This window comes from Chanodichthys erythropterus, chromosome 14, assembly GCF_024489055.1.
Source record: "Chanodichthys erythropterus isolate Z2021 chromosome 14, ASM2448905v1, whole genome shotgun sequence".
Lineage (NCBI taxonomy): Eukaryota > Metazoa > Chordata > Actinopteri > Cypriniformes > Xenocyprididae > Chanodichthys > Chanodichthys erythropterus.
This window is the reverse complement of record NC_090234.1, coordinates 34,970,831-34,998,668: the sequence shown is the minus strand read 5'-3', so window position 1 is coordinate 34,998,668 and position 27,838 is coordinate 34,970,831. Positions and strand designations below refer to the sequence as shown.

General features: G+C 37.7%; 1 protein-coding gene across 3 annotated transcripts in view; it reads left to right on the top strand.

The window, feature by feature from the left end:
- Positions 1-27,838, top strand: part of sema5ba (sema domain, seven thrombospondin repeats (type 1 and type 1-like), transmembrane domain (TM) and short cytoplasmic domain, (semaphorin) 5Ba) — a 162,705-nt gene that overhangs the window by 94,957 nt on the left and 39,910 nt on the right. For all 3 annotated transcript variants that reach the window (XM_067410196.1, XM_067410197.1, XM_067410198.1), the window contains 4 exons: positions 13,897-13,959; positions 16,152-16,250; positions 16,334-16,547; positions 22,229-22,514. In XM_067410196.1, the coding sequence (XP_067266297.1) occupies positions 13,897-13,959; positions 16,152-16,250; positions 16,334-16,547; positions 22,229-22,514 (662 nt within the window). The remainder of the gene's footprint in view (positions 1-13,896; positions 13,960-16,151; positions 16,251-16,333; positions 16,548-22,228; positions 22,515-27,838) is intronic.

Here is a 27,838-nt window from a genome sequence, read left to right as displayed (position 1 = left end):
GAATGAGACCCTGGATACTAGAGTCAAGTTAAAGGATGTTCCATAAATGAAAGAAATAAGCTGGTGACAGAATTTACCTGACAACACAAAGCATGTATTCCTGAATTGTAACCAATTCCCAAAACACTGTAATTATACAGTTAGTGTTACTAGAGTTAAGCCATGAAGTTGAAAATCAAACAAAATTACTAAGGTCACACTTTCATAGATCTTGAGGCTTACTGTATTTGAGTTCTTGGTCTTGAGAGCAATGATGAGAAACATTTGATTTGTTTGTTTGTTCTGTTGAAAGAAATTAATACCTTTATTCAGCAGTTAAATTGATCAAAGTGACAGTAAAGACATTGCTACAAAAATCTATTTAAACTAAATGCTGTTTTTTAACTTTAATAATCCTGCAAAAAATGTACCACAGTTTTACAAACTGTTTACCAACTGTTTTTAACATTTGAGTCTTAAGCAAAAGTCTCCATTTGCTCTTCCTTTAATATCGTTGCTGTCTTGCTAGAGGGAATTGAGATATTAAAGAGATATAATTTGTGTATTAATTAAATGTTTTATTATTATCATCTTATGGGGAAATCAATGAAGCTTTAGATTTCTGTTGTGGTTTAGGTCTTTTATAGAAATTTGCTCTGATTTTATTTTAATAACAAAAGCCGCATTAACTAGTATTTTGGCAGATGCTTTGGTACCCATCCGGCAACCATGAAAATTTTTGTTAGGATTTCAGCACCTATATATCATATCTTGCAGCTAGAGATTCTATTATACGCTTTCATTTTATTCTTAGAGTAAGCCATTGTCACTGAGCACCCTGATGTCTCATTCATTCATTCCCATCACATTCACACATTCTTCATCTTTTCATCCTGCTTTCTGTATTTTTGTCCAGACTTCTACCTGTGTGCCACCTCTCTCTGCCTCCTTTTGTCCTTCTCCCCTACACCATTAGAGATATCCTACATCTTTCTGCCAGGAGTGTAATGGGGCTGACAGAAAGCCAGCTCATCTCAGAAATGTACGTCTTGGTGCCAAACATGCTGCCGTTGGCAGAGGAGAGCAGCAGCTCAGACGAGCCTTTTCAACTTTACCCAGGCTGGGATGGGGTGAAAAGAGCTGATTCTTACCCTTTGAGTTATTCACTGCGCTGACCCGTGGGTACGCACCTGCTGTCCTCATTTCCGTGAAACTATGAATAAGGGAAATTTGCCATGGCCCAGAGAAACATACACTACCAGTGAAAAATTGGACACACTGTGCTAAACTGTTGATAAAACCTCATAATTCCACCCTGCCTCAATCTTGAAGTACCACACACATTTTGGACCGTATTTATTTGCAACACAAAAGTAAATAAAGTAAATAAAAATTCAAATGTTTGAAAAAATCTACCTTTTCTTTCCTCAAGAAACACTGAGGTGTTCTTGTGGGGTGTTCCTGGTCTGCAGTGGTCAGTATCTATCAAAAGTGGTCCAAGGAAGGAAGAGTGGTGAACCAGCGACAGGGTCATTGGCGGCCAAGGCGTGGGGAGCGAAGGCTGGCCCGTGTGGTCCGATCCAACAGACGAGCTACTGTAGCTCAAATTTCTCAAGAAGTTAATGCTGGTTTTGACAGAAAGGTGTCAGAATACACAGTGCATCGCAATTTGTTGCGTATGGGGCTGCATTGCTGCAGACCAGTCAGGGTACCCATGCTGACACCTGTCCACCGCCGAAAGCGCCAACAGTGAGCATCAGAACTGAACCACGGAGCAATGAAAGAAGGTGACCTGGTCTGATGAATCACATTTTCTTTTACATCACATGGATGGCCGGGTGTGTGCGCGTCGCTTACCTGGGGAACACATAGCACCAGGATGCACAATGGGAAGAAGGCAAGCCAGAGGCAGTTTGATGCTTTGGGCAATGTTCTGCTGGGAAACCTTGGGTGCTGCCAACCACATGGATGTTACTTTGACACATAGCACCTACCTAAGCATTGTTCCAGACCACGTACACCCTTTCCTGGACACGATATTCCCTGGTGGCTGTGGCCTCTTTCAGCAGGATAATGCTCCCTGCCACAAAGCAAAAATGTTTCAGGAATGGTTTGAGAAGCATAACAACAAGTTTGAGGGGTTGACTTGGCCTCTGATTTCCCCAGATCTCAATCCAGTCGAGCATCTGTGGGATGTGCTGAACAAACAAGTCCGATCCATGGAGGCCCCACCTCACAACTTACAGGACTTAAAGGATCTGTTGCTAACATCTTGGTGCCAGATACCACAGCACACCTTCAGGGGTCTAGTGGAGTCCATGCCTTGACGGGTCAGGGCTGTTTTGACAGCAAAACGGGGACCAACACATTACTAGGAAGGTGGTCATAATGTTATGCCTGATCGGTATATATATATTCATAGTTAAGGAAAACTCTTTCCATAATTCCCATATCTCCATTTCAGTTCTGAAATTTAAAATCTAAAACCAATCTTTTTGACTTTTAGTGTATCTTCTCACTTTGAACACCAGCGATTTGATTTACCTGGGTCTCTGGTGAAGTTCTTTTTTTATTATTATTTTCAACAACTGTATTATGAAACTACCCAGGGTGCATAGACAGGATTGATAAATGAAAAGCATTTATCTGCGCCATGTTTTTATTACTACTGCCATCATCAAAGCATTAGGCTTATTTTTCCTGGGATCCCAAACTTGTCTATCCCAAGAAAGTGTTTTTGACAAGATCAGTCCATGGTGTCTGTGCACCCTGTGTTGCTGCTGCTCTTTCCCGAGATCTAAACGGATGCACGAAAGCAGCAGGATTCCACTGCTTCCGCCTCATGGGGGACCAGCCGTCTCATGGGATCAGGAACATCTGATGATGTTGGCGTCACTATGTCGGCACAATAAAGGAGCCCAAGGTACTGTGATTGGGTCCCACCCACACACTGCGTTCTTTCTGCACTTCCTTGAGACTCTGTAAGTAGGTTCTATTACATGAGAAATAGAAAAGAACACAGCTTCTGTCATCTTCTCTTTTCTTCTCGACTGTTGATCCCATCCCTTTGGTACGCATTTGTGCAAATGAAAAATTTGCACAGATCATTTTTACAATGTGAGATGAACTTAGTCTCTCAGAACTGTGGCTGCAGCATATAGTCAGTCAGAGCCTCCATAGACATTATTAAATCTGTCATATCTGACTAATGCAATTGCTCAGGACAAAAAGATAATGACAGTTCATTCTCAGAGCCTATAGTATTCTTTTTATGTGCTCATGGCTATTAATTTACATTATGGCTGTTTCTAATGTGGAAATAGATGATCATGCACCATGCTGTTCCGAAAAACAAAAGTTCAGCCATCATCTAAATGCTTTTTGCGAAATGAACTGGAATAATTTCTCCATTCTCAAAAACACGGATGTATTAGGGTATGATTTTTCCAGGATCTTCGCTATCAGATTTATACACACTTGAATGAGTTTCTAATGATATTTGATCTGAAGGCCTATGCTTACATGCTTGAAATGTTTTGTAGACAAATATAAATTGTGCCTACATACATATGAATTATTGTAATAAATTATTTTATTTTATTTTATTGAAAAATTTGGCACTTTTTTCTTTTTTATATAGAAAGCAGATGGCACCCTTATAAAGTTGAGGGTATGTCCAGAGTATGCTAAGGGAAAGCTTATATAATAAATATAAAAGAGTTTTGATTTGTTTAAAATTAATCAATGCATCGTTCTTATATTTACATTAGTGTAATTTCATATTTTCAATGACTTTACTTTTTCTCTAACATGTGGAAAGTAGTAAAAATAAAGAACAAACTGGTGTGTCTAAACTTCTGAATGATTGGGTATGATATACCCAAGGGTCTCAGAATGTTGAGAAGCTTAGATCTGACACATCAGAGGCCCAGAACTTCTGGAGATGGAACACGACTAGAAGCGTGACCTCAGGGTCACTGAGGAATGATGTGATGTTATGTATGTGGATGAGGAGCTATGGGAAAGGAGAGTTCAATTTGCTAAGGAGCCATGAATGAGAGAGCCCTTGGGTTTGATAGGTCCGGAATGTAAATAGATGGGTCTTGCAGGAGTAAATTAGTTTGAGGAATCTGTCTCCGTCTATCTCAAGTCTCCATCATCCCTACTATTTATCCACTCCACTCACTTGCATTCAACCACACACTCAAAATGGCATCCTGCCTCCATTTCTCAATGGAATCGGTCTCACAACTCCCTTCTCTGTCTTTGTTGATCTTTGTTTTTGTGTCATGCAAGTACATAAAGTACACTGATGGAATGGAAAGGATAAGAATTTAATGCCACAGAGGATTCCAGTCACTGCTCAGTCTGATTTGCTTCATAGATTTGTGGTCCAAGTTCATGCATGGACTCAAGTGTGGGGAAATGCTTGATGTATTGTCATTTTTGTTTTTTATACCTGATACAATTGTATTAGGATGGCTAGCAGCTACTTTTTCTAGGTTGTCATCTGTTGTGTATTAGAGGCTAATTATATAGGCTACTACTGTTCATAAGTTTGGTGTCAGTTAGATTTTTGAAAGACTTTTATTCAGCAAGAATACACTGAATTGACCAAAAGTGACAGTATATTTTGTAAAAATTAAAATGCGTCTTTTGCTGTTTCTAAAAAATGTTCTTTTGAACTTTTTATTAAAGAATCCTGAAAATAAATGTATCACGGTTTCGACAACAACAACCAAAAAAAAAATTAAGCAGCACAATAGTTTTTAGCAATGATAAAAATAAATATTTTTGAGCACCAAATCGGTATGATAGAATGAGTTCTGAGGGATCATGTGACACTAAAGACTGGAGTAATGGCTGTTGAAAATTCAGCTTTGCCATAACAGTAATAAATTATATTTTTAAATATCAAAACTTTTGAACAGTAGTATTACACACAGCTTTATTATTAGTCTTTATTACAAAGTAAAGTATCATTATTACTATTATTGGTCAAAATTTTTGGTGTGTAACTTTTGCATAGACAGCTCTAGCAGATTATACAACTGGGCTTCTTTCATTTAGCCTCTGAAAATGTATGAGGAATTTTGGTAATAAATCAGTGCATGCCATAGAATAAATACATGAAAAGCAATACAGGTAAACATAAACTGAGAGATTAATACGACTGTCACAGCCTTCTTTCTGGTGCCATTTCAGAGATTTTTGTATGGCCAAGATAAGAACATTTAAGATTAACTTTTCATTGTGCGGCTCTACAATGAACCACCTTGAGAATTTCCTTGAAAAAGGGTCATGCCTGATTTTTTTTTTTTTCTATCGCATTTTACCTTGGCATTATACAGAATGTTTTCATGTGGCTATCAAGACCTGTAGAGGCTGTGTAAAAAATGGGCAATCTTTTGAAGGTCCTGACCCATTTCAGAGCCCAAATCACCATCAGGAACCCAGTTAGATACTTTTCTCTTAAACGATTAGTTCACTTTAAAGTAAAAAAAAAAATTACCCCATGATTTACTCACCCTCAAGCCATCCTACAGTAGGTGTATATGACTTTCTTCTTTCAGACAAATACAATCGGAGTTATATTAATAATCACCCTGATGCTCCCAAGCTTTATAATGGCAGTGCACGGAAACCACCTGTTTGAAGCTCAAAAAAGTGCATCCATCCATCATAAACGTACTCCAAGGCCTCGCTTTGCCAAAACGCATGCAAACGCATCGCTTTGCTTCAGAAGGCCTTTCTTAACCCCCCGGCGCCATGTGGAGTACGTTTATGATGGATGTATGCACTTTTTTTCAAGCTTCAAACAGGTGGTTTCCGTGCACTGCCATTATTAAGTTTCGGAGCATCAGGGTGATTTTTAATATAACTCCGATTGTATTCATCAGAAAGAAGAAAGTCAAATACACCTAGAATGGCTTGAGAGTAAGTAAATCATAAGGTAATTTTCATTTTAAAGTGAACTAATCCTTTAAAGAAGAGGCCAATTGACCTCAAATTATATTAAAAAAAAAATCATTAAAGGTATTAAAGGAATAGTCCTGAAAGATTAAAAGATGTAATCTTCTGTGGAACACGAATGAAAATCAGTATGGTCCAAAACAACATTGGATCCCATTGACTTTCAGTGTGTGGCCAAAAACAGTTAAAGCATTCTGCAGAATACCTTCTTTGTATTCCACGTGATGAGGAAAGTCACACAGGTCTGGAACAAAATGAGGGTGAGTAAGTCATGACAGAATAATCACTTCTAGATGAATGACCCCTTGTAACACATGAAAGTATGAGTGATCACAAATTCTCCCCATATTTCCCATCTGTGGTCTCTCTTCCCATCCTCAGAGATCAGTAATACGTCACTCTACACACAGAATTCAGACACATTTGCACTGGAAGGTACACTGGTCAGTCTACATCCAAAATGCAAACATCCGAGCCGCCACCCTCCGCATTGACGAGACAGAGGTCTCTGCTCCCTGTCAACAGACAATGCCGTGAGAGCGCTCTGTGTGAATGCATTCAGTAGACATTGTTACAGCTGTTTTGGACAGAGACCCCTGTGGTCAAGAGGTGACTGCCCTCCTCAGCTGTAACCAATAAAACAGGAAGTTCCCGACGTGAACAAATAGCAGCTGAAAACAAGAGCTGTTTAGATTCTGGTCTGGTTTTGTTTTGGTTAGAAATATGTTCAGTGTTCACAAATACTCTGTGGTGATTATGAAACAGCATCCGGCTCAACAGATGGAAATTCATGAGCACAATGGTGGCTGCTGCTCTCATTTATTCTAATGATCTGACAGAGGCTCGCAGGATCACGGCGGCAGCTCTGCGGCGTGCTACATATTTCATATTTCGGTTCTCGTGGGATGACTGGGGCCTTAGGAAAAGGATGCTCCAGACTGGAGATCAAAATGAAGAAAAGCAATGCTAAGCGTCTTCTTTTTGATATGATCACTCAGCGGTCGCCCTAGGTGCAAATTTCAACTCTCTGACCTCAGAGTTTGATGAATGTGGGCTGATTTCATCCTACCCACTCATGATTAATTTCCCTCTGCAATTTGCCCAGATTTAATTATTTATGCAGTCTTTGTCACTGGTGGGCTAATTTGTGACATATAGACACTGGAAGGAGACTACAGCAATGAAACCCAGCGGGAAATGCCTTTTTAAAGAAAAAAGATTTCACTTGACTTACAGCAGGCATTTGTACCGATTGTTAATCTTGATACAAAGTGACTGACAAAAATGTTCATTAACAAAAGATTTTTTAAATTGGTCAATGATAACAAAGATGAGGCGAAATGCCGCACTGTAAACCCTAATGCTCAAAATACTTAATTAGTAGGACAAACTTAAATTGAACAAATTAGTTCAGTTAGATTAACTGTTATGAGTATTTACAACTTTCTTTTTCTCTTGAGTTCACAGCACTGACATATTTCAAGTAAACAGAACTGTTTCATTGTTTTGAGTTGTATGTACTCATTTATTTTAAGTTAGATGAACTTAAGTTTAACTGAAACTGGGCTAGGATTTATGTTTCCTAGCATGCTTTTCCCATGGCACTCGAAAGGGGTAGGGCTAAAATTAAGTGTTACATAATGTTTTTTTGTGCAAGATTAATAGTAAGGGAGATTTAGTAGTGATTTAATGTTTTGTTTTGCTAATTTAGTAGAGTTTCTGTTAATGTGGGTTTTTGGAGAGTTTCCATCATGGTGACATTTGGCGCATGCTGGTTAGTTTGAGAGTAAGTTACATGTTTAAAGTTGCTGTACTCATTCAGTAAGTGTTATACCATGCTATTGTTAACATGTTAGCAAATTAGCAAGTTGGCATTATCTGAATTTTCTGGTTTACAGCGAAGCAAATAACTCATTTGATTTGTAAGAACTCAAAATTAATTTTTATATTAATTTTTTTAAAATATTTTATATTAATTGCTATCAAAATGTATGAGTTAGCAAACTCAGTACTTCAAGTTAGGAATAATTATCATGCATTAGTACTACAAACTCAAAACTTGACAGTTCTGCTTACTTAAAATTGGGAACATCAGAACTAAAAAAATTGATGTAACTAATTACCTCCAATTTTTTGAGTTAGCCCAACTTATTTGGGTTTACAGTGTGCAAGATATAAATAAAAGTGTAAAAAGCAGAAGTAGAAAAGTACATTCTTATTAAATTAAGAGTATTGTTTTTACATTATTATTACTCTATATTAATAATTATTTTTTTATAAAGATATTTTGTCAAATACTATAAAAAAACAAAAAAAATATTGTAAAAATGAACACTTTGTGTCTGTAAAATAGTTTTCTTATTGAGAACTTTTCGTTTGGTTTTCCAGTAAAAAGATGCATTTGAAACCAGATGAAAAAAAAAAAAAGCTAAATTGTGAGAAGTTTTTATCAGAAAATATAATGAATATATTTTCCCCCTTTAAAAAAAAAAAAAAAAAAATCTAATCAAATATATTGAGATTTATGTTTAAAAGGGCACTCAAACCTATATCAAAGAAGCTCTGCGGTGCGGTAGTGCCTCAGTTGGTCATGTCATTTCTCTTTTTGTTGGGTGTTTCGTAACTCGCTGAGGCATTTGGGTTCACTCAAAATGGCCTTCTTAAATGAAAGCCATCACTCATATCCACATATAAGCCTTTACTGTGCATGCGATGATGCTTTTATCCCGGTGTTGTAGTGCAACCACATTGTTAGAGTTATGCATTAGACACTGACCTGTTGTTTCATTTCTCATCCTGTTTTTCTAACCTAAAGTAAATGTGTTCAGACGGCACAGCTGTGAATCTTCAAAGGGCTCCTTATTTGCATGTCCTGGGCACACACACTCCTCTAGAAAAAAACTCATGCACTACCCTTATTCAGGCCTACAGAGCGGGGTGTTCACCCCCATGCTACACTGGCTCTGTTTTTCTGATGGTGAATATGGTGTTGGGAGAAAAGGTTGTGCTGGAATGTGAAGTGAGAGAGAGAGACGGCTGTGGTACATCCAATGCCGTGAGGGTAGGAGGAGATGGTAGAGTGCGGATCTGCGCCCTCTTGTGTAAGGTTCAGCGTTCTTAGACAATGAGGCGAAGGTATTGAGAGTCATGTCACATCTTTGAGGGCGGTGGTAAATGTGGATGGGGCTGCTTGAATAGGGCACTCTGTTAAAGGACAAAACAGGGCGGTGCCTCGGGTTGCCTATTGAAGCACACAGACCTTGAAGATTCGCCAATGAGACGGATGGCCTCGCACCTCCAGCCAGCAAGATGGGGGCGGAGCCATCACACTTTAATCAGGGGCCTCCTAATGAGTATGTAAATGACATTTTCCTCCCAATCCAGTGAAGTTTTGGAGGGAAGGGAATGTGCATGTAAACTCAAGTCCTGCACTGCAAGTATTAATATTCAGTATTTTTGTTTTCTGGTAAAATATGTAAACATCTTTAGTTTTTTTTTTTTTTTTTTACCTCAAAAGTAAGTAAAGTAAGTCAATTTTATTTATATAGCACATTTAAAAACAGCAAAGCTGACCAAAGTGCTGCACAGAGTTTAGAAAGATAATAATAGTAATAATACATAAAATAAAATAAAATAAAATAAAATAAAATAAAAACAGAATAAAACAACATAGTAGACAATATACTACAATAACAGAGAACTAAGACTAAATTAAAAACTCCTGGGAGAAAAGATACGTTTTCAGCCTCTTCTTCAGAACCAAAATTGTGAATGATAAGACTTAATTTGCCATTGATGCCAGTTTAAAGAGATTTCTTGAAGACAAGTTTTCAAATAAACTTCTCAAATAAATGTATCTTAATTTTTATCCTAAATTTTTAAGATAAAAATAATAAATAATACATAAATAATTACTTTTTTTGCTGATTGAAATGTTTAAAAAAAAAAAAACATTTTGTACATTTATGTTATGACATGCAAAAGCAACTTTCAGGCTTTGTTTTAATGGTTAATTTGTCCCTTTTTTACATTTAGCAGTTGCATAAGAAGGTGCTTTAGCCAAACTATTGTAGGAAAAAGGATGGCAAGTATTACATTCAAAAAAGGGGGGAAAACATGAAATCAAAAATGATATCAAAAAGTAATATAAAAGCCAGGAAAGTTTGTGTTTAGTTTGAGCCTTTTGCTTTAAAATGTGCTTCAACTTGTTCATAATGATCCCTTGTGCTGTGTAAATTATACATATTATTCATATTATATAACTCATTAACAAAAAAATCTTCTGTTTTTATTATACATGCAGATTTTATGACCTTGCATGATTAAGTGAGATGTATTTGAGGAATATTTTTTTAAATAACCTCTCACCATATTATGGAAAGATTAATTTTAAATCGACTAAAGGAAAATGTGTCTTCATAATGATAAATAACAAGTGCTTGAAGTAAAGGTGGCCTGAGGACAGGTGCTGTGTCTTATGATATGCTTTTCATTTATAACACTTGTAATGTGCCACAGAGACAATAGCCTTATCAACGGAAGCACACAACCTGCAAACTTGGTAATTCTCCACCATCCTGTGCTTGTATTAGCATTTCCGCAATACTTAAAGTGAATGGAATGTATTTTCTAGCCCAGCGTTGTTTCTGTGCCTCACTAATTTATGTATAAATAAATCCCAACTATTTTATCCCTCCATGAAAAATTCATGATAGTATTTCATGAGGATGCCAGGGGCAGGGCACTTGGTGCCGCCACCGTTATTAGAACAGATGAAGTTTGAGTAATTATGCCACAAATAGTAGAGCCGAGTGCGAATTCTGAGCTAGTGCACATACACAGTGCGGTGGCCTCATTAGACCAGTGATATCCAATTGCAGAGCCACATTAGACTGCACTGTCTAAGCACACATACCTCACTGTGATTTTCTCTTTGACAGCTTTGTAGGCGAAATGGATGCTCATCTGTGATTTCAACATCTTTTATACCCTTACCCTACAGCTATTCCAAATGAAAAAAAGTGCATTTTGGACTACTTTATAGTGCATTGTTTGTTATTCAGGCATCATAGAGATCATAGAGTCATTTATCTTTCTTAGCATATGCCTCTATTTTACTCAGACTGCTCCAGTTTGAGAGAAAGCTATTTTTTTGTGTAATTTTTTTTTTTTTTTAGTTTAAAAGTGAATAACTGTAGCTGTAGTTTTTTTAAGGTTGAAATGAACCAAATAAAAATTGTTAATAATAATATCACATATAACAATTATTTTTATTTCATTTATTTATTGTTTTTTAAATAAAATCCAGTATAAGAAAAATACCACATTTCCAGTTGGTGTTGATGACAGGGTACTTGAGCCGTACTGATGCGGTTATGGGGGATATAAGACAAAAAAGGTTGGAAATCTCTGGCTTAATTAACAAACAATTACGTCATTACCTCTGCATGCTTTTAATCTATATATTACCTCATCCTCTTTGGCATAACGCTTGTCAAAGGTAATTTATCATTCAAAAGTTTGAACCTCCCACCAGTGAAAAGCTTTCCGAACACCATCCACCACTGCCTGGTGGATACTGGCCCCCCCAACGGTGGCAGGGTTTCCAGTTTCACATTCAAGCCTTCGCCAAACATGGCATACAGTGTGCTTTTCACAGCCTGCCTCTTCAGAATGGTCTTTGGGAATAGCAGTGGAGGGCTGGCATTGTTCCAGTGTGGTGTGAAGAGAGGGACTGCCGTGGCTAAGGTCAGGGTTAAGCTGACGGATTCTTCCAGAAAACAGGGGCTCACAGACAAGATGTTAATGACCTGAACGATGACTCACCGCTCAGGCATCCATCACAAACATGCCTCAGTCCTGAAACACACATGAATGCAAACACAAACAAAAAAGCACCAGATCTGTTCGGCATTGTGTCGTACCTGAGAGATTTGGTGTTGTTAACTTCTTTGACTGGCAAGGAGGTAGCTAAATGTATATATCTAACCATTGACAATTAAGGAATTTTCTCAGTATTAAATGGTTAGTTTATCCACATTTGGAGATTCTAACACTATTTACTCACCCTTATGTAATGCAGTTTTTAAGCCCTTATGACTTTCTTTGGATTTGGAGAAAAAACAACAACAACAACAACAAAAAAAAATGGTTGGATGCTGCTGGCATCCTAAAATGACAAGCTAAATCTTTACTTCTGCCATAGCTCTCAAACCTCATTCACATACTGTATACTCAGATATGGTGCATCAAGAAATGTCATTAATTAATACACTATTAATACACTAAACCAATTACCATTAGCTTTATCTGCTTTTCTACAGAAGTTACTTTGAGTTTCGTTGACAAAATCGCTCCTCTTTATAAAGTAAAGATCACGACCAACATATGTTATGATTTTCTGTTTATACCTCTCTTGTAATAGTGTCTAAACCAGTACATTAAAGGGTTAGTTCACCCAAAAATTTCATTTATTATTTCATTTATTACATTTATTTAAATATCATTTATTACTCACCCTCATGCCGTTCCACACCCGTAAGACCTTCGTTCATCTTTGGAACACAAATTAAGATATTTTTGGCTTTAAATCCGATGGCTCAGTGAGGCCTCCATAGCCAGCAATGACACTTCCTCTCTCAAGATCCATTAATGTACTAAAAACATATTTAAGTACAGTGGTTCAATATTAATATTATAAAGCGACGAGAATATTTTTGGTGCGCCAAATAAACAAAATAACGACTTATTTAGTGATGGAAGATTCGGAGCACAAATGAATCAGCCTATCGAATCATGATTCAGATCGCGTGTCAAGCCACCAAACTGCTGAACACACTGATTCATTTGTGCTCCGAAGCTTCCTGAAGCAGTGTTTTGAAATCGGCCATCACTAAATAAGTCATTATTTTGTTTTGCCGCTTTATAATATTAATATTGAACCACTGTACTCGCATGAACCGATTTAAATATGTTTTTAGTACCTTTATGGATCTTGAGAGAGGAAGTGTCATTGCTCCCTATGCAGGCCTCATGGAGCCATCGGATTTCAACAAAAATATCTTAATTTGTGTTCCGAAGATTAATGAAGGTCTTACGGGTGTGGAACGGCATGAGGGTGAGTAATAAATGACAGAATTTTCATTTTTGAGTGAACTAACCCTTTAAGGACTTTCCTCCATCTCGTCCATTCTCCTTTTCACTTCCTGCCCTCCATCTGAATTTCGCACGTCATCAGAATCACGTGATTGTTACAATCAAGCTATTATGATTCAGTCCCATCAGTCGGGGTTCACTTGAGCCACAGCATTTATCTGCTTTTCTGCATTGAAGGGTTTCTGATAGTTAATGTTTCCTGCTAACCTTCTCATACCCTTAGTGAGCCATTCAAACAAATGGACTATATTTAGAGTTTCAGTCAAGATCTGAAACCCATGGGATCTAAAGCGGAGAGATGAAGGTGGTGGCTTTGTGCTTATAACCAAGTAATTTGTAATAGTATGTGTTTGTTATTGTGCACATGCCCACCGTAAGACAGCAGGATTGCAGTTTTCAAGTGCTGTCTCTATTATTGTTGGCTGGACATGCAGCTCCAAGGGGGCATAATTGGGCAGAAGAAAATGGAGTGGCTTGTGCTGGTGAAAAAAAAAGAGAGAAAAAGACGAGGTCTCTGAGCTTGAATGAGAGTAGGCATGGTATTTACATGCAAATTGCATCTGGTCTTCCAACTGTCTAGTTACCTCACCCTTTTAAGCCGCTGGCCCACTTATCATTCTGTTTACACAATAAACACCACAATAAGGTTAATGTCTTTTGATGCATCTGGCTAAATGCAATATTATCATCAACAGTTGCGTAACCTGGCTCCTGCTTTATTGCAAACAGCTGCCGGGCAACTGCGAATCACAGCAAGTCACTTTTTTGGGGTTTATTTTGGTTTCCTAGGCAACGGAATGGGGCCCAGACGAAGACACCAGGAGGTCCTGTCAAAGCAAAGGGAAGACGGAGGTAACTTTAAACCCCCAGGTTCTCTGTTGAATAGGCACATTTCTTACAAAATGCTGACAGCCCATTGGCCAGAGAGGTCGGGTATTGTTGAGGTTTGTGGGAGGGCAATATGTTCAGCTTACTTATTCAGTATTTTCTTTTTTTGAGCTTATCGTTCGTTGAATGTGAAAGGCAAAGTGAAAAATCCACTGGCAGATTAAAACGTTGCAGGAAAAAGTGTTTTTGCAATTATTAAAGCATTGCAAGAAAAAGCTGAGCTCTTTTGAATGACTGTAAAGAACTGGTTCTCACCATCAACACTGAAACTAGTTTGTTTCAAGATTTTGAGTATGCTGAATGAAAATGGCCTAGCCTTTGTGGAATATGGAGTTTGCGGTAATTCTGTAATTTCTCAGAATGATACACATCTTCTGCAAAGTCTGATCTGCTACTCAAATATTCAGTAAGGGATAAACTGCAAAAACCAACATGGTGGGAGTTCTCATCTCAAACAGACAGCAGAAACCACAGTCCCTTAGCTGTTAATTTAAGCTACGTGGCTTTATGCCTCAGTGACGTTAGGGTGCTTATCACTTCCCATCCTGTTTGAAATGCTGCCACTTTTACAGTCAACTGCACAAGAAGGTTGATGCTGTGACTCGCTGATCCAGTGTTAGATGGGATTATTTATGGATTGTAGTACAAATGAAAGCTGAAGTAATCACATTCCTTGGTGAAGCATAAGTGCTCTCACTGGAAATAATGGGTATGTTCGGAATAGCATATTAGCATCCTTTGTCATAACATTATAAATAAATGATAATTTCTATAATAATACTGAAGCAGTCCTATAGGATTGAGCAAGAATCCTGCAAAAAAATTCCCTGTTTCTCAGTTTACACAACAGTTCAAAAGTTTGGCGTCAATAAAATAGGAAGATTAAAGGGTTAGTTCACCCAAAAATGAAAATAATCCCATAATTTACTCGCCCTCAAGCCATACTAGGTTTATATGACTTTCTTCTTTCATCCAAACACAATCAGAGTTATATTAAAGGGTTCGTTCACCCCAGAATGAAAATTCTGTCATTAATTACTCACCCTCATTTTGTTCCACACTCATAAGACTCATAAGTCAGATTTCCTTCCATAGACTGCCTTTGCAACTATCACTTTGACGCTTCAAAAACATCATAAAGAGATCTGAAAACTAATTCTCTCGAATCGAGTGGTTTAGTCCATATTTTCTGAAGATAATCAATCGCTTGTTATGATGAAAAGATTTAATTTAGGCTTTTACTCGCATGTAAACATTGATCAGCGAACATAAGCAGAAGCTCAACCAAACCTGAATAACGCACAAGAACAAACCTCTTCCGGAAGCTTAAACATGTCGCGTAACAAATGAGGTTCATTCTCGTGTGTTGCTCAGCACTTTTAAGCTTCTGGAAGAGGTTTGTTCTTGTGCGTTATTCAAGCTAGGTTGAGCTTTTGCTTATGTTTGCCCATCAAAACCCTAGATTTTGAAGCCCAAAAAAGCAAATCCATCCATCATAAAAGCGATCCATATGGCTCCAGGAGATTAGCAAAGTGAACTGAAGCAAAGTGGCACATTTTTGTAAGAAAAATATCCATATTTATAACTCAATAAACTATAATCACTGGTGTCCGGTAACGGCCGTTCACGAGTCTATTTCCAGCGGAAGAATGACCTCTTACTCTACTCCTAAATCTTATGTCATACATTGAGTCAGAGGTCACTTTTCTGCCAGAACTCGACTTGCATATGGCTGTTGCAATATTTTCAATTCAGTATTTTCTTACAAAAATGCTCTTTTGGGCTTTAAAATCTAGGATACATTCATTCCCATTATAAAGCTTGGAAGAGCCAGGATATTTTTAATATAACTCCAGTTGTGTTTGGCTGAAAGAAGAAAGTCATATACGTCTAGGATGGCTTGAGGGTGAATAAATTATGAGTTATTTTTGGGTGAACTAACCCTTTAAGTTTTTATTCAGATAGGACACATTAAATTGATCAAAAGTGGCAGTGAAGACACTTACATTGTTACAAAAATTACAGTTGTTTTTTCTTTTTTCGTATTGCTATTTTCATACATTTTTAATTACATATTTTAAATTGTATGCATTACAATAGTAATTTGAATATGCCACTGCTATTATAATGCTGTCAAATGTATTGTCCCCCTGCAGTTGGAGTGTCAAAACTACATCCGTGTGTTGCTTGTCAACAAGACAGAGGTGATCACCTGCGGTACCAATGCCTTCCAACCCCTTTGTATCACCAGAGAGGTAAGCATCAATCAGTTAAATGAGCGGGCTCAACTGGAACTTTTATTAAAGTGTGCGTTATCCATGCTGCATCCTTCTCTCAGGCAGGGAACATGAGCAGAGTGTTGGAGAGGGTGAATGGAGTGGCCCGTTGCCCCTACGACCCCCGTCATAATTCGACGGCTGTGGTGACCGAAAGCGGAGAGCTGTACGCCGCCACGGTCATTGATTTCTCCGGCCGGGACCCTGTCATCTACCGCAGCCTAGGAGGAATGCCGCCTCTGCGGACCGCTCAGTACAACTCCAAATGGCTTAATGGTACATTAATCTCATCATCTCATGTCTGATAGTCTCATATTCCAGGGATCGTCTGGAAAGTTTCAACATTTCTGTTGCCGCCCTTCCATTTTTTCTGTCCTACTTATATGCAGCCAAATTGCTAAATGGTGTTCTTTAAATGAAAAATGATGATACTTTATTCAGTTGGTAAGAGCACTCCACATACGAACAAGTTGTTTCCCCTAGACAACTACGAGATTAAATGGAAATCAAACCATGCTTTTTTGCTGAAGTCTCCTGAAACTAATATTTGCTCTAAAATGTCTCTTAAAAAATCTCACATGCATCTCCTCTTTTTAGTATAGATATCAACATTTTCCCAAAGTGCTCACATTTGTCAAGAGAACAAAGTCTGTGATCAAACAAGCAGAAATTAAATTTCAATTTGATTTCAGTCAAACATGTTATTTTAGTATCAATATAATAATGATTTTATTTTATATTTTCTGTTTTTGCTTTAATCTTAAAGTTTTAGTAATTTTGTTGTGAGTTTTTGTCATTATTATTATTATTAAAGGGATAGTTCACCCAAAAATGAAAATTTGTTTATCTGCTTACACCCAGTGCATCCAAGATGTAGGTGACTTTGTTTCTTCAGTCGAATGCAAATTATGATTTTTAACTGCAACCGCTGCCGTCTGTCAGTCAAATAATATCAGTAGATGGGAACTTCAACTATAACAGTAAATAAAACTTGCTTAGACAAATCAAAATTAAAACCTGCGGCTCGTGACGGCACATTGATGTCCTAAGACACGAAACGATCGGTTTGTGCGAGAAACCGAACATTATTTATATAATTTTTACCTCTAATACACCACTATGTCCAACTTCGTTCAGCTTCCTGTTAGTGAGGTCAAAAACGCGTTCTGAAGACGGAAGTGATGTCTCGTCCATATACTTCAATGAGCGCGAGACATCACTTCCGTTGTCAGAGCGCTATCTGACCTCACTCACCGGAAGCTGAACGGAGTTGGACATAGTGGTGTATTAGAGGTAAAAATTATATAAATAATGTTCGGTTTCTCGCACAACTCGATCGTTTCTTGTCTTAGGACATCAATGTGCCGTCACGAGCCGCAGGGTTTAATTTGGATTTGTCTATGGAAGTTTTTTCGACTCTTATTGTTCAAGTTCCCAATCACTGCTATTATTTGACTGACAGACGGCAGCGGTTGCAGTTAAAAATCATAATTTGCATTCGACTGAAGAAAAAAAGTAATCTACATCTTGGATGCCCTGGGGGTAAGCAGATAAACATCAAATTTTCATTTTTGGGTGAACTATCCCTTTAATATTATTGAATGTTTATATAGTATTTTTTTTAATTATTATATTAATAAATATTATTTATTTTTTATTTTTGTTATTTTGGTGCTTCACCTTAAAGGTGCTCTAAGCCAGTGTTTCCCAAACTTTTTTTCTGGGGACCCACATTTTAAATTCGATAAATTCTTGTGACCCAATAAACATTAGGCCCATATAGTTTATATATCACAAAGAGAATTTATGCATTAACAAAATATGTATGACCATTTTTAAGGTCAGTTAAGCTTCCACTTAACTATTTAAAAGAGATACAGATATTTGACAAAGCACAATTATTTTTTATTTACCTGTTGTTGACAAAAAGTAAAATGCAGAGGGGAAATGAGAAAGGAAGAGTTGACAGGGCATCTCATTGTTTTCATATTCTCATATCTACAGTGTCAAGCTGGCCTCCCTCGGGGACGGTATTTTGGCTGTTGGCAGTGTTAGCCTGGTCTTTAGCTGTTTTTTTCTTCTTAATTAGCTAAGCATCCATTTTTATGGCTGGTTGCCGAGTGCAGAGCGCAGCTAAAGAACAAAAATAAATAAATAAATAAATAAACGGAAGAAAACGATGATCTCCCTCGTGCGGTTAATTCTTGAACTACACATATAGCGGGCGAGAGCCGTGAGGGAACGGCGCGAGTGTTAATGAGCTTCACCTGGGAGGCGCACCGGCCTTGAGTCCCTCACGGAGGAGCTCCGGGAGCATAAAAGGAGGAGCGACTACAGTGAAGGATGAGAGAGGGCCAGGCCTGGACTTAACGTTATGTTTTATTATGTTTGTGTGGCCGGCAGACGTCCGCGAGGGTCTGCCGGCATTACTTTCGTTTTGTTCTTTGTTTATTTTGGTATTAAAGTTATGTTGAACGTTCGCCGGTTCCCGCCTCCTTCTTCCCGTATCTACGAACTGTGTTACAAGCACACTGAAAAATAGTGCTCGACTTGGCGACCCATACAAAATCGGAGGAGGAGGGAGGGTCTAGTATTTTTTATTTATTTATTTTTTATTTTTGTTATTTTGGTGCTTCACCTTAAACTAAATGAAAATGGGGAATGTAGTCTTGGCAACTAGCTGAAAAAAAAATAGGTTTGAGGTTTTTTTTTAATTTGGTAAACATTTATTTTATTTCAAGCAATGAAAATGTTTTAGTTTTGGTTAACGATAATAACTCTGGTCCATGTTTGATGTGACCTACTGTAGGTGCATATGACAAGTTTCTATACCATATCTAGCCTTTTGTTAGGTATGGAGTTGTAGATCGTCCTTCAACAAAAAGCGAGAAAAGCAAAGTTGCATTCTTCGTATCTAAGGCAGATTTTTAGAGTAGCCCAAGCCTGTCAGGGTAGGAACCAGTCAAATATGGAGGCGAACGAAACTCGGCATACTTCCTGCAAAAAGTCAAAAGGTGTCAATAATCTCCCAGCTGCTGACACTGTGCCTTTTCCCACAGAAAATTCATCTAACACCAGTCAAAAAAGAATAAGCAGAAAATTGTGATGCCAGAGCTGTAAGTCATACAGTGAGGCTCCACCGAGGATGTGTCAGAGAGTAGTTGAGGTGAAAGTAGAAGGACATAGACAAGAGAGTTAGAGGTGGTGGTGCAGGTGTAGAATTGGGTGGAATGGAGTAAGGTTCAGGTATCCAGCAGTGTAATTATTCCTCATGGCCGAGAGAGGGTGAAATTGCAGCTGCAACGCTTCACGTCACCTAGTCGGCCTGCAGTTCCATTGTAGGTTCACACTTCAGGAGAGAGAAAGACAAAAAGTGAGATTATTGAAGTATGCACATTTAGTACCTGCAGTCTAAGGACACATATGTTGACCATATTTGAATAAAATCAGCACAAGAAAACTTGAAATCAGTGTGAATTGCTATTTTACTTCTTTAACGTTGCATAATTCAAAATGAAACAGGAAATATACAACTTACATGAGTTGTGAGTTTTTTTGTGGCTGTTGTAGCTAAAGTAGCTATTTGGCTAATAGGTTAACAACATTATCAAGCTGTTCATTAATAGTTTGCACAACTCTCTCTTCAAATATAACTTTTTCCAGCACAGCCAAAGTAAAACTGCTAACCTTTCAATCGTGGGTTAGCTGGATGCAGACTCAGTGGAGATGAAGTGTGAATTAAAAACTTGTTTCTCAACTGGGGTTCAGTGAAGAACAGCATGAACCTCAAGGGTCCACAATCGAATCCATCCACCCTGTTATTTTACCAGTTGTGCCAGGTGCTGCTGACTAAATGTTTTTTGTTTTTTTTAACACTGGGCCTGTGTGGGGTCGGACCTTAAGTGAGATGTGATATTGTTTTAGCACAGCTTTGATTCAATGAGAAATATCATCATCGCTAACAGCGGGGCTATTAGAACATGCCTCTCTCCTCTGGAGCTTATTGGGACTCATAATTCAGTTCCCAGCTTAGTGTTTTCTCCTGACTGCGGCCCACAGATAAACACACACACATACAGGGGCCCCTGATGGAGTGGCGGTGTGGAAATGAGGCAGTATTTACGTTCAGCATGGAAGAAAGAAAATACCGTTTGTCAAGTTCAGTCCCACAGAAATCAGCACACTCACACCCTGCCCATTCCAGCTTAGCAAAATGACTTGATTAGTTTGTGCAGTCACTGAGAAGTATTTGTTGTAGTTCATAAATGCATCAGTATTGGTATTCACTGTGTCTCTCTGATCTGTGAGGAAGTGTAGTTATGATTGAAGCTTACAGTATCAACAATCCTCCGTAAATACATTTAGACAGAGAATTGAATCATTTTTTAAAGTTCACCCCTTTCAGTATGTACAATGGTACAATTAGCCAATGAATTGCCAATGACATGGAACTTGTGTACCGTGTAATATGAAAAATATTCATATACTAGTGTATTTGTATGGTACCAGGTACTTCAAATACATGTCCAAAAAAGCATGAGACTACTGTGGTACATGTCCAAAAAGATGTGGCATTACCCTGATACCATATCCAAAATACCATATTGCCATATTACTTTTGGTACTTTTTGTTAGTGAAAAGTCATCTACTACGGGGCTGTTAAATGCTTGAATTTGATTGGTTGACGAACGTTCTAAGGTGTGCTATTACTTTTTTCCAGGGAAACGCATGCTAAAGTAGTTCTAGGCAGGTCTTGACCGCATTACATTTCTATATCACTTTGCCAAATGATTTCAGTTGTTTTAAAAGTCCATGCAGCCTACATCAATGACAAAAAATGGCATTCTCTTTCTTCCACTCTCTCTCCTACTCAAACACACACACACACACACACACACACACACACACACACACACACACACACACACACACACACACACACATACAGTACAGACACTCACACAAAAACATGTTGTCAGCACTGCTCTGATGATTTTAACAGTAAAATAGTTTAGCAACTTTAAAGCCACATGACGTATCACTAGTGAGGTAATAATGGTGCTGTTCTTGGAGTAGATAAACTTACAGTTTCGCTACTAGTAGACGCTGTTACTGAACACTGTTGGGAGACGCACAGACTCAGGTAATCTTTCTAATAACTGCATTAATAGCTGCATTAGTCTTCTATCAGTGGCTCAAACCTCCGTTACTAGCTCTAAAATGACTTTTTTATAATATTGCAGTCATGTGGGTTACATTTAATGGTGCTTTTTTGTGATTTTTGGACCAGCACATGGTACGATGCACAAAGGTCCAGTCCAGTTTCGACCATATAATTCTGTCGCAGTCAGTTTGTGCAGATAGAGCAGTATTGTTTTTGTTGTTGTTGTTTTTTTTTATCCACATTGAAATTTCTCTGGGCTGTTTCTGGATCAGTGTCCACTGAGATTTGGTATTTATTGTGTTTAAAATTGAATCAAAAACAGTTATGGCTATTGATGCCTCTCCTGGGCTTCACGGCATAACAGTAATTTCATTTTCGTAAACTGCTGCGATGGCCCCAGCAGTTATTATAGTCATGCTTATTTACAGGTGAATATACGGCATGCATTACTGGATGGGCTGGGGAATAAACAGGCCTTAGGGGTAAGACATTATTCAGAGTATGCAATATTAACTCTGACTAATGCAATCCGGACCAGTGCCACCTGGACCGACGGGACAGCTTTGTGCATTCAGAATCATTTTTGCACACAGTTTTCTGCGGATATTCTAAGCGGATATTCAGGAACTAAGAAATTTAAGGAAAAGGGATGCGGGCCAGTTTGCTGTGGAAGTAAAATAATTGATTTGGCATTTAAGCGACTCTATGCTGCATTGCTGAGAGTCCTGCTGTTTGAAATGCTTGTTTTACCCGTAAGGTCTTTAGCAACACTTCGTTTTCATTCTCCCTCAGAGCCTCACTTCATCTCGGCTTACGACGTGGGTCTTTTCACCTTCTTCTTCTTGAGGGAAAACGCAGTGGAGCACGACTGCGGTAAGACAGTGTATTCACGGGTGGCACGGGTGTGTAAGAACGACATAGGAGGACGCTTCTTGCTGGAGGACACTTGGACCACCTTCACGAAGGCCAGACTCAACTGCTCACGGTCGGGAGAGATCCCATTCTACTACAATGAACTACAGAGCACCTTCTACCTGCCCGAACAGGACCTCATCTACGGCATCTTCACCACCAATGTGTAAGTTTAATTAACAGCATCATTTTGTGTAGTTGATTGAGTGACATGTAGTACTTTTGTAGTGCTACGGTGTGACATGCTGTACTCTAATCTAAAACTATTTTAATTTTAAAAATGAATTAATATATTTATATATGTATATAATAAATATGAAAAATAATTATATTATATATGTATTTATATATTTTATGTTTAAAGGATAAGTCTAACAACATTTAGTGAGGTGAGTTTCTAAGGTTGTTTAGATAATTTTTACTGGAAAACAAGATAAAAAAAAATACTGAATGAGTTTTATAGTGACAAATTACAGCATCTGAAATATACACTTACCCATATATTGATAGACATATTATGTCCAAATATATACACACTTAAGAAGTGAATGTGTGGGAAACTTGTGCTTTGTAAAAACAAATAGCTGTGAATATCATTTGTCAAGATGAACAATTTGATTTACACCTGAACTTAAGAAACGAGGTGAAACGAGTCTGTTTCAGTGTTCAAGATATGTGAGAAGGCCTTAGAGAGTAGTACATGAATGTGTTGGACAGAAAATAAATTAGCGGCAGATTAACAAGCATATTTTTGCCCTTAATTACAAGTCACTTTGCTTAAAAAGTATTTAATGATATGAATTTAATGTATTAGGTAAGCTAGTAGCTAGAAATGGTGACAGTTGCAAGCTTTCACATACTTTCTTAATTAAAGGGATAGTTCACCCAAAAATTAAAATGTGATGTTTATCTGCTTACCCCCAGTGCATCCAAGATGTAGAGGACTTTTTTTCTTCAGTCGAATGCAAATTATGATTTTTAACTGCAACTGCTGCCGTCTGTCAGTCAAATAATAGCAGTGATTGGGAACTTGAACAATAAGAGTCGAAAAAACTTCCATAGACAAATCCAAATTAAACCCTGCGGCTCGTGACGGCACATTGATGTCCTAAGACACGAAACGATCGGTTTGTGCGAGAAACCGAACAGTATTTATATAATTTTTACCTCTAATACACCACTATGTCCAACTCCGTTCAACTTCCGGTTAGTGAGGTCTGATCGCGCTCTGACAACGGAAGTGATGTCTCGCGCTCATTGAAGTATATGGGCGAGACATCACTTCCGTCATCACAATGCGTTTTTTGACCTCACTAACAGGAAGCTGAACGAAGTTGGACATAGTGGTGTATTAGAGGTAAAAAATTATATAAATAATGTTCGGTTTCTCGCACAAACCGATCGTTTCGTGTCTTAGGACATCAATGTGCCGTCACGAGCCACAGGTTTTAATTTTGGTTTGTCTAAGCAAGTTTTATTTACTGTTATAGTTGAAGTTCCCATCTACTGCTATTATTTGACTGACAGACGGCAGCGGTTGCAGTTAAAAATCATAATTTGCGTTTGACTGAAGAAAAAAAGTCACCTACATCTTGGATGCACTGGGGGTAAGCAGATAAACATCAAATTTTCATTTTTGGGTGAACTATCCCTTTAATATTTTATGAAATCTTCATATTTTTCTGTCCTCAATCACTTCTCTTTATATCCCTATCTTGCTGTTATATCCTCTTTATATCCCTATTACACACTGTTTATTGCATATTATATGTAGCATTCGATTCATCATGCAATATGCAACAAAATATTTTTTTATCCAATACTTATCCAGTATTGCAGCACAGAGATATTATCCTTAGAAAGAATCACCTGTCCATTCCTTTCGATTAAAACGTCTAGTAAATATATAAATGTAAAGTATCATTTTTGTCGAAGTATACCAGAAAATACTGTATGCATACTGTCTGCTAGTGGTTGAATAAAAAGTTTTACCTTTACCTTTATCACTACTGGAGAATTTTTTTTTTGTATAATTTTGCATTCTCCCGCAAATGTTTTGCATTCCCCCAAGAAACTTTGCGTTCGCAAAACAATTTGAGAGCGAACGCAAGTTTCTCAGGGGAACGCAAAGGTTTTGCGAGCCAACGCAAAGTTTCTCAGGGAATTGAAAAGGCTTTGCGAGTGAACGCAAAGTTTCTTGTGGGAACGCAAAACAATTTGAGAGTGAACGCAAAGTTTCTCGGGGGAACGCAAATGCTTTGCGAGCGAATGCAAAGTTTCTCGGGGAACGCAAAACGTTTTGTGAGAGAAGTCTTATTATTTTTCCTCCCATCTCATATGTCCATTAAGGAGCTCCTTAGGACTGCATGCATACTTTCTTTCAAATATACAGCAAGTAGTAGTATACAGTATAATTTTCAATACTACCTCTCTTGCTCTCCTTCCCTATATTTCATACTTTATCTCTCTCGTTCTCATTCATTTTATCTCTGTTTCTGTTTTGTCTCTTTTCCTGTCCCCTTTCGCTCACTGCCCCAGTAGGAACAGAATATGGTAATGCAATCAGAATAACAGAGTCTCCATCTGTCTGTGGTAAATTGAACACCTTAAGCAATGCTCCCTGGGGTTTGGGGCTGCAAAACAGAGAGGGTGGGCATGGGAGGAGTGCAATGAGACAGAACGCAAGAGTGCAGCCAAAAAGGCCTGAAAGTGTTGGTAGTAGTTTGTCCCGAGGTATTGGCAGACTAAGCACATTCTTTCATTGAGTTGGCTGAAGGTGTCAAAGCAGTATATGTCCTCATACTGAGCTTATAGACAGTAACAACCATCTAATATGTATTAGATGTATTGTGAAAAGCTACTCAAGGTAATGGACTTTATAAAAAAAAAAAATAAAAAAAAAATGGATATTATATACTACAGGCCTTTTCTTTTCTTTCCCTGTTTTTTTTTTTTTTTTAAACCTATGTGCCAAAGTAACATAGAAATATTAGCTTTTCAGTGTTTGCCGCAGTCTCCTCAGCTGTTTTATGATTATTATTGTTCATAAATTTAACTTGACCATCGGTATGTTTTATTAAATTGCTGTTGCTGCATTTTATAAAAGCAATAAGTCATGAGTGGTTGCACTTTGCAGAGGTTTTACCTTGGTTTCTGTAGAGGGTTCTGTAATGGCCTTAACTGTGCTAAATTCACTGTTTCTCTTTATCTTATTGCTTTTATGAAACCTATTGCATGGCACCTCTGATTCTTATTGTTCAATCACAGCATTGTGTGGTCAAATATTTTGTATAATGACAATTTTACTTGATAATTGAATCTGGCATCTGTATTCTATATGCAAGTTTCATGTCTTAGGTATTACTCAGCTGTCTCTTTTTTTTCATCTAATTAAATTTAGGATTAATTTATTAGCTCCTCATGACCCTTTCTTGGTTTATTTTGCAAAATGACTGGCTGACTGTACATATTCCTTTATTTAGCCACTCCTGACCTATTGTACGTTTTGGTATGAGGAAGGAGGGAATGTTTTATGGAGAGACATTTCAAAGTATTTGAAGAGGTTTCTTCTTTTTTTTTAATAGTTATTTTCTGCTTTTTTAATTAACTTTTTGAAGGAATAGCTATCACCCTCAATTTTGTCAATGACCCACAGGTTAACAGGGTGGAACAGACCTTTTGGCGCTAAATATGATGACAGACACCCTCTCTGGAAAACAGATCCGCGGGTGTGAATGAATACGTCTATCATGAATGCACACACTTTCATGCCTGGATTACAACAAATACAGAATAACAACCAACCAAGTGTATCTTTTCCCTCACTGTGATGCAGCATGACAAAATCCACCTTGAAATGAGTTTTTTGTGCCCCATAGCAGGAATCTTCACTTCAAGTTTATTCCTTGCATATGTCTTTCGTGTCGATGTATGAAGGTGATTGTATTAAGGGATTCTGTTTTCTGTTGTTTTTCATCTTTCTGAAACTGAAGATGTTGTGCTATAACTGTAAAATCAATACACAAATCAGCATATTTTAAATATAAATATTGCATAAACTTTCAATTAAATATATAATATATTGATAATTAATACTCTTTTTAAACAAATGCTTGAGTGCACATTTTTTTACAAGGGCAGATATTGTTATGCTGTAAAAATATTAATGAATAATCTTGCCTCAGTCCTGGCTGTGGAAGGTTGCTGAGTTGGCTCTTTGTTTTTTTGCTGCGATGCAGGTATTCACTGAGGTTGAAACAATGAAGTAATATATTTTTCTATTTTTTTCCTTTTCCCCTTGAGTACTGTCCTACTTAGGTCTAAATCAGACCTCTTGGATGACCTCAAACGACCCTGTGCTTTTTGACATATTGTCTATTCTGTCACCATAACTCAACATGACTTCATCTAAATAAGCATGTGATCTACTGTACGTGTCGCTTGGAAAGCTCCGAAGTCATCTGCTCTCACAGTGAGAAGACTTCATTCCCATATGCTGCGTGTTATACCGAGCGTGTCGTCGGATTTGCTAGAGTAGGTGACTTTCCAAAGGGTTATACTTTACTTTTTACACACCTCAACAGCTTTTAAAACTGCACCATCATATGTGTGAAAGTCACATCTGATGCAGTAAATGCCACAGTGACTTAACTTTTGTATGCATTATTTGACCAGACAGTGCATTCATACATTTTTATGTATGTACAGTATGTGTACCTACTGTAAACCTTGTTCAAACATGCAAACACTGTGTTTGCCATTGTACTCAAGTTAATTATCTAGCTCCTGCTTTTAGTGAGACTTTGACTAGTAGTGTGAATTCAGGTTGATTGGGACAGGTTTTTTTTTTTAAGATGACTGGGAGACGTCTCCCAATCAACCTGAATTCACCCTACTTGTAAGCTACATTCACACATTGGCAGAAAATTTACTAACAGGACTTTCAGATTGTCCTGTACATACACAAGCTTACTGGAGTTGAATGAATAATGTCCAAATTACTGAAGACACAAATGAAAAATTAAGAATTTAAGCAGATTTGGCACGCTTTCAATTTATTGAGTGTCTTTTTGAATTGAATAGGCCACAGGAAGTGGGATTGGTATGATGGGATATTCCAATCAAACATATATATATATATATATATATATATAGTGGGTACGAAATTCAGACCCCCTTAAATTTTTCACTCTTTGTTATATTGCAGCCATTTGCTAAAATCAGTTTTCACTTTTTTTTTTCCTCATTAATGTACACACAGCACCCCATATTAACAGAAAAAACACAGAATTATTGACATGTCTGCAGATTTATTAAAAAAGAAAAACTGAAATATCACATGGTCCTAAGTATTCAGTCCCTTTGCTCAGTATTTAGTAGAAGCACCCTTTTGATCTAATACAGCCATGAGTCTTTTTGGGAAAGATGCAACAAGTTTTTCACAACTGGATTTGGGGATCCTCTGCCATTCCTCCTTACAGATCCTCTCCA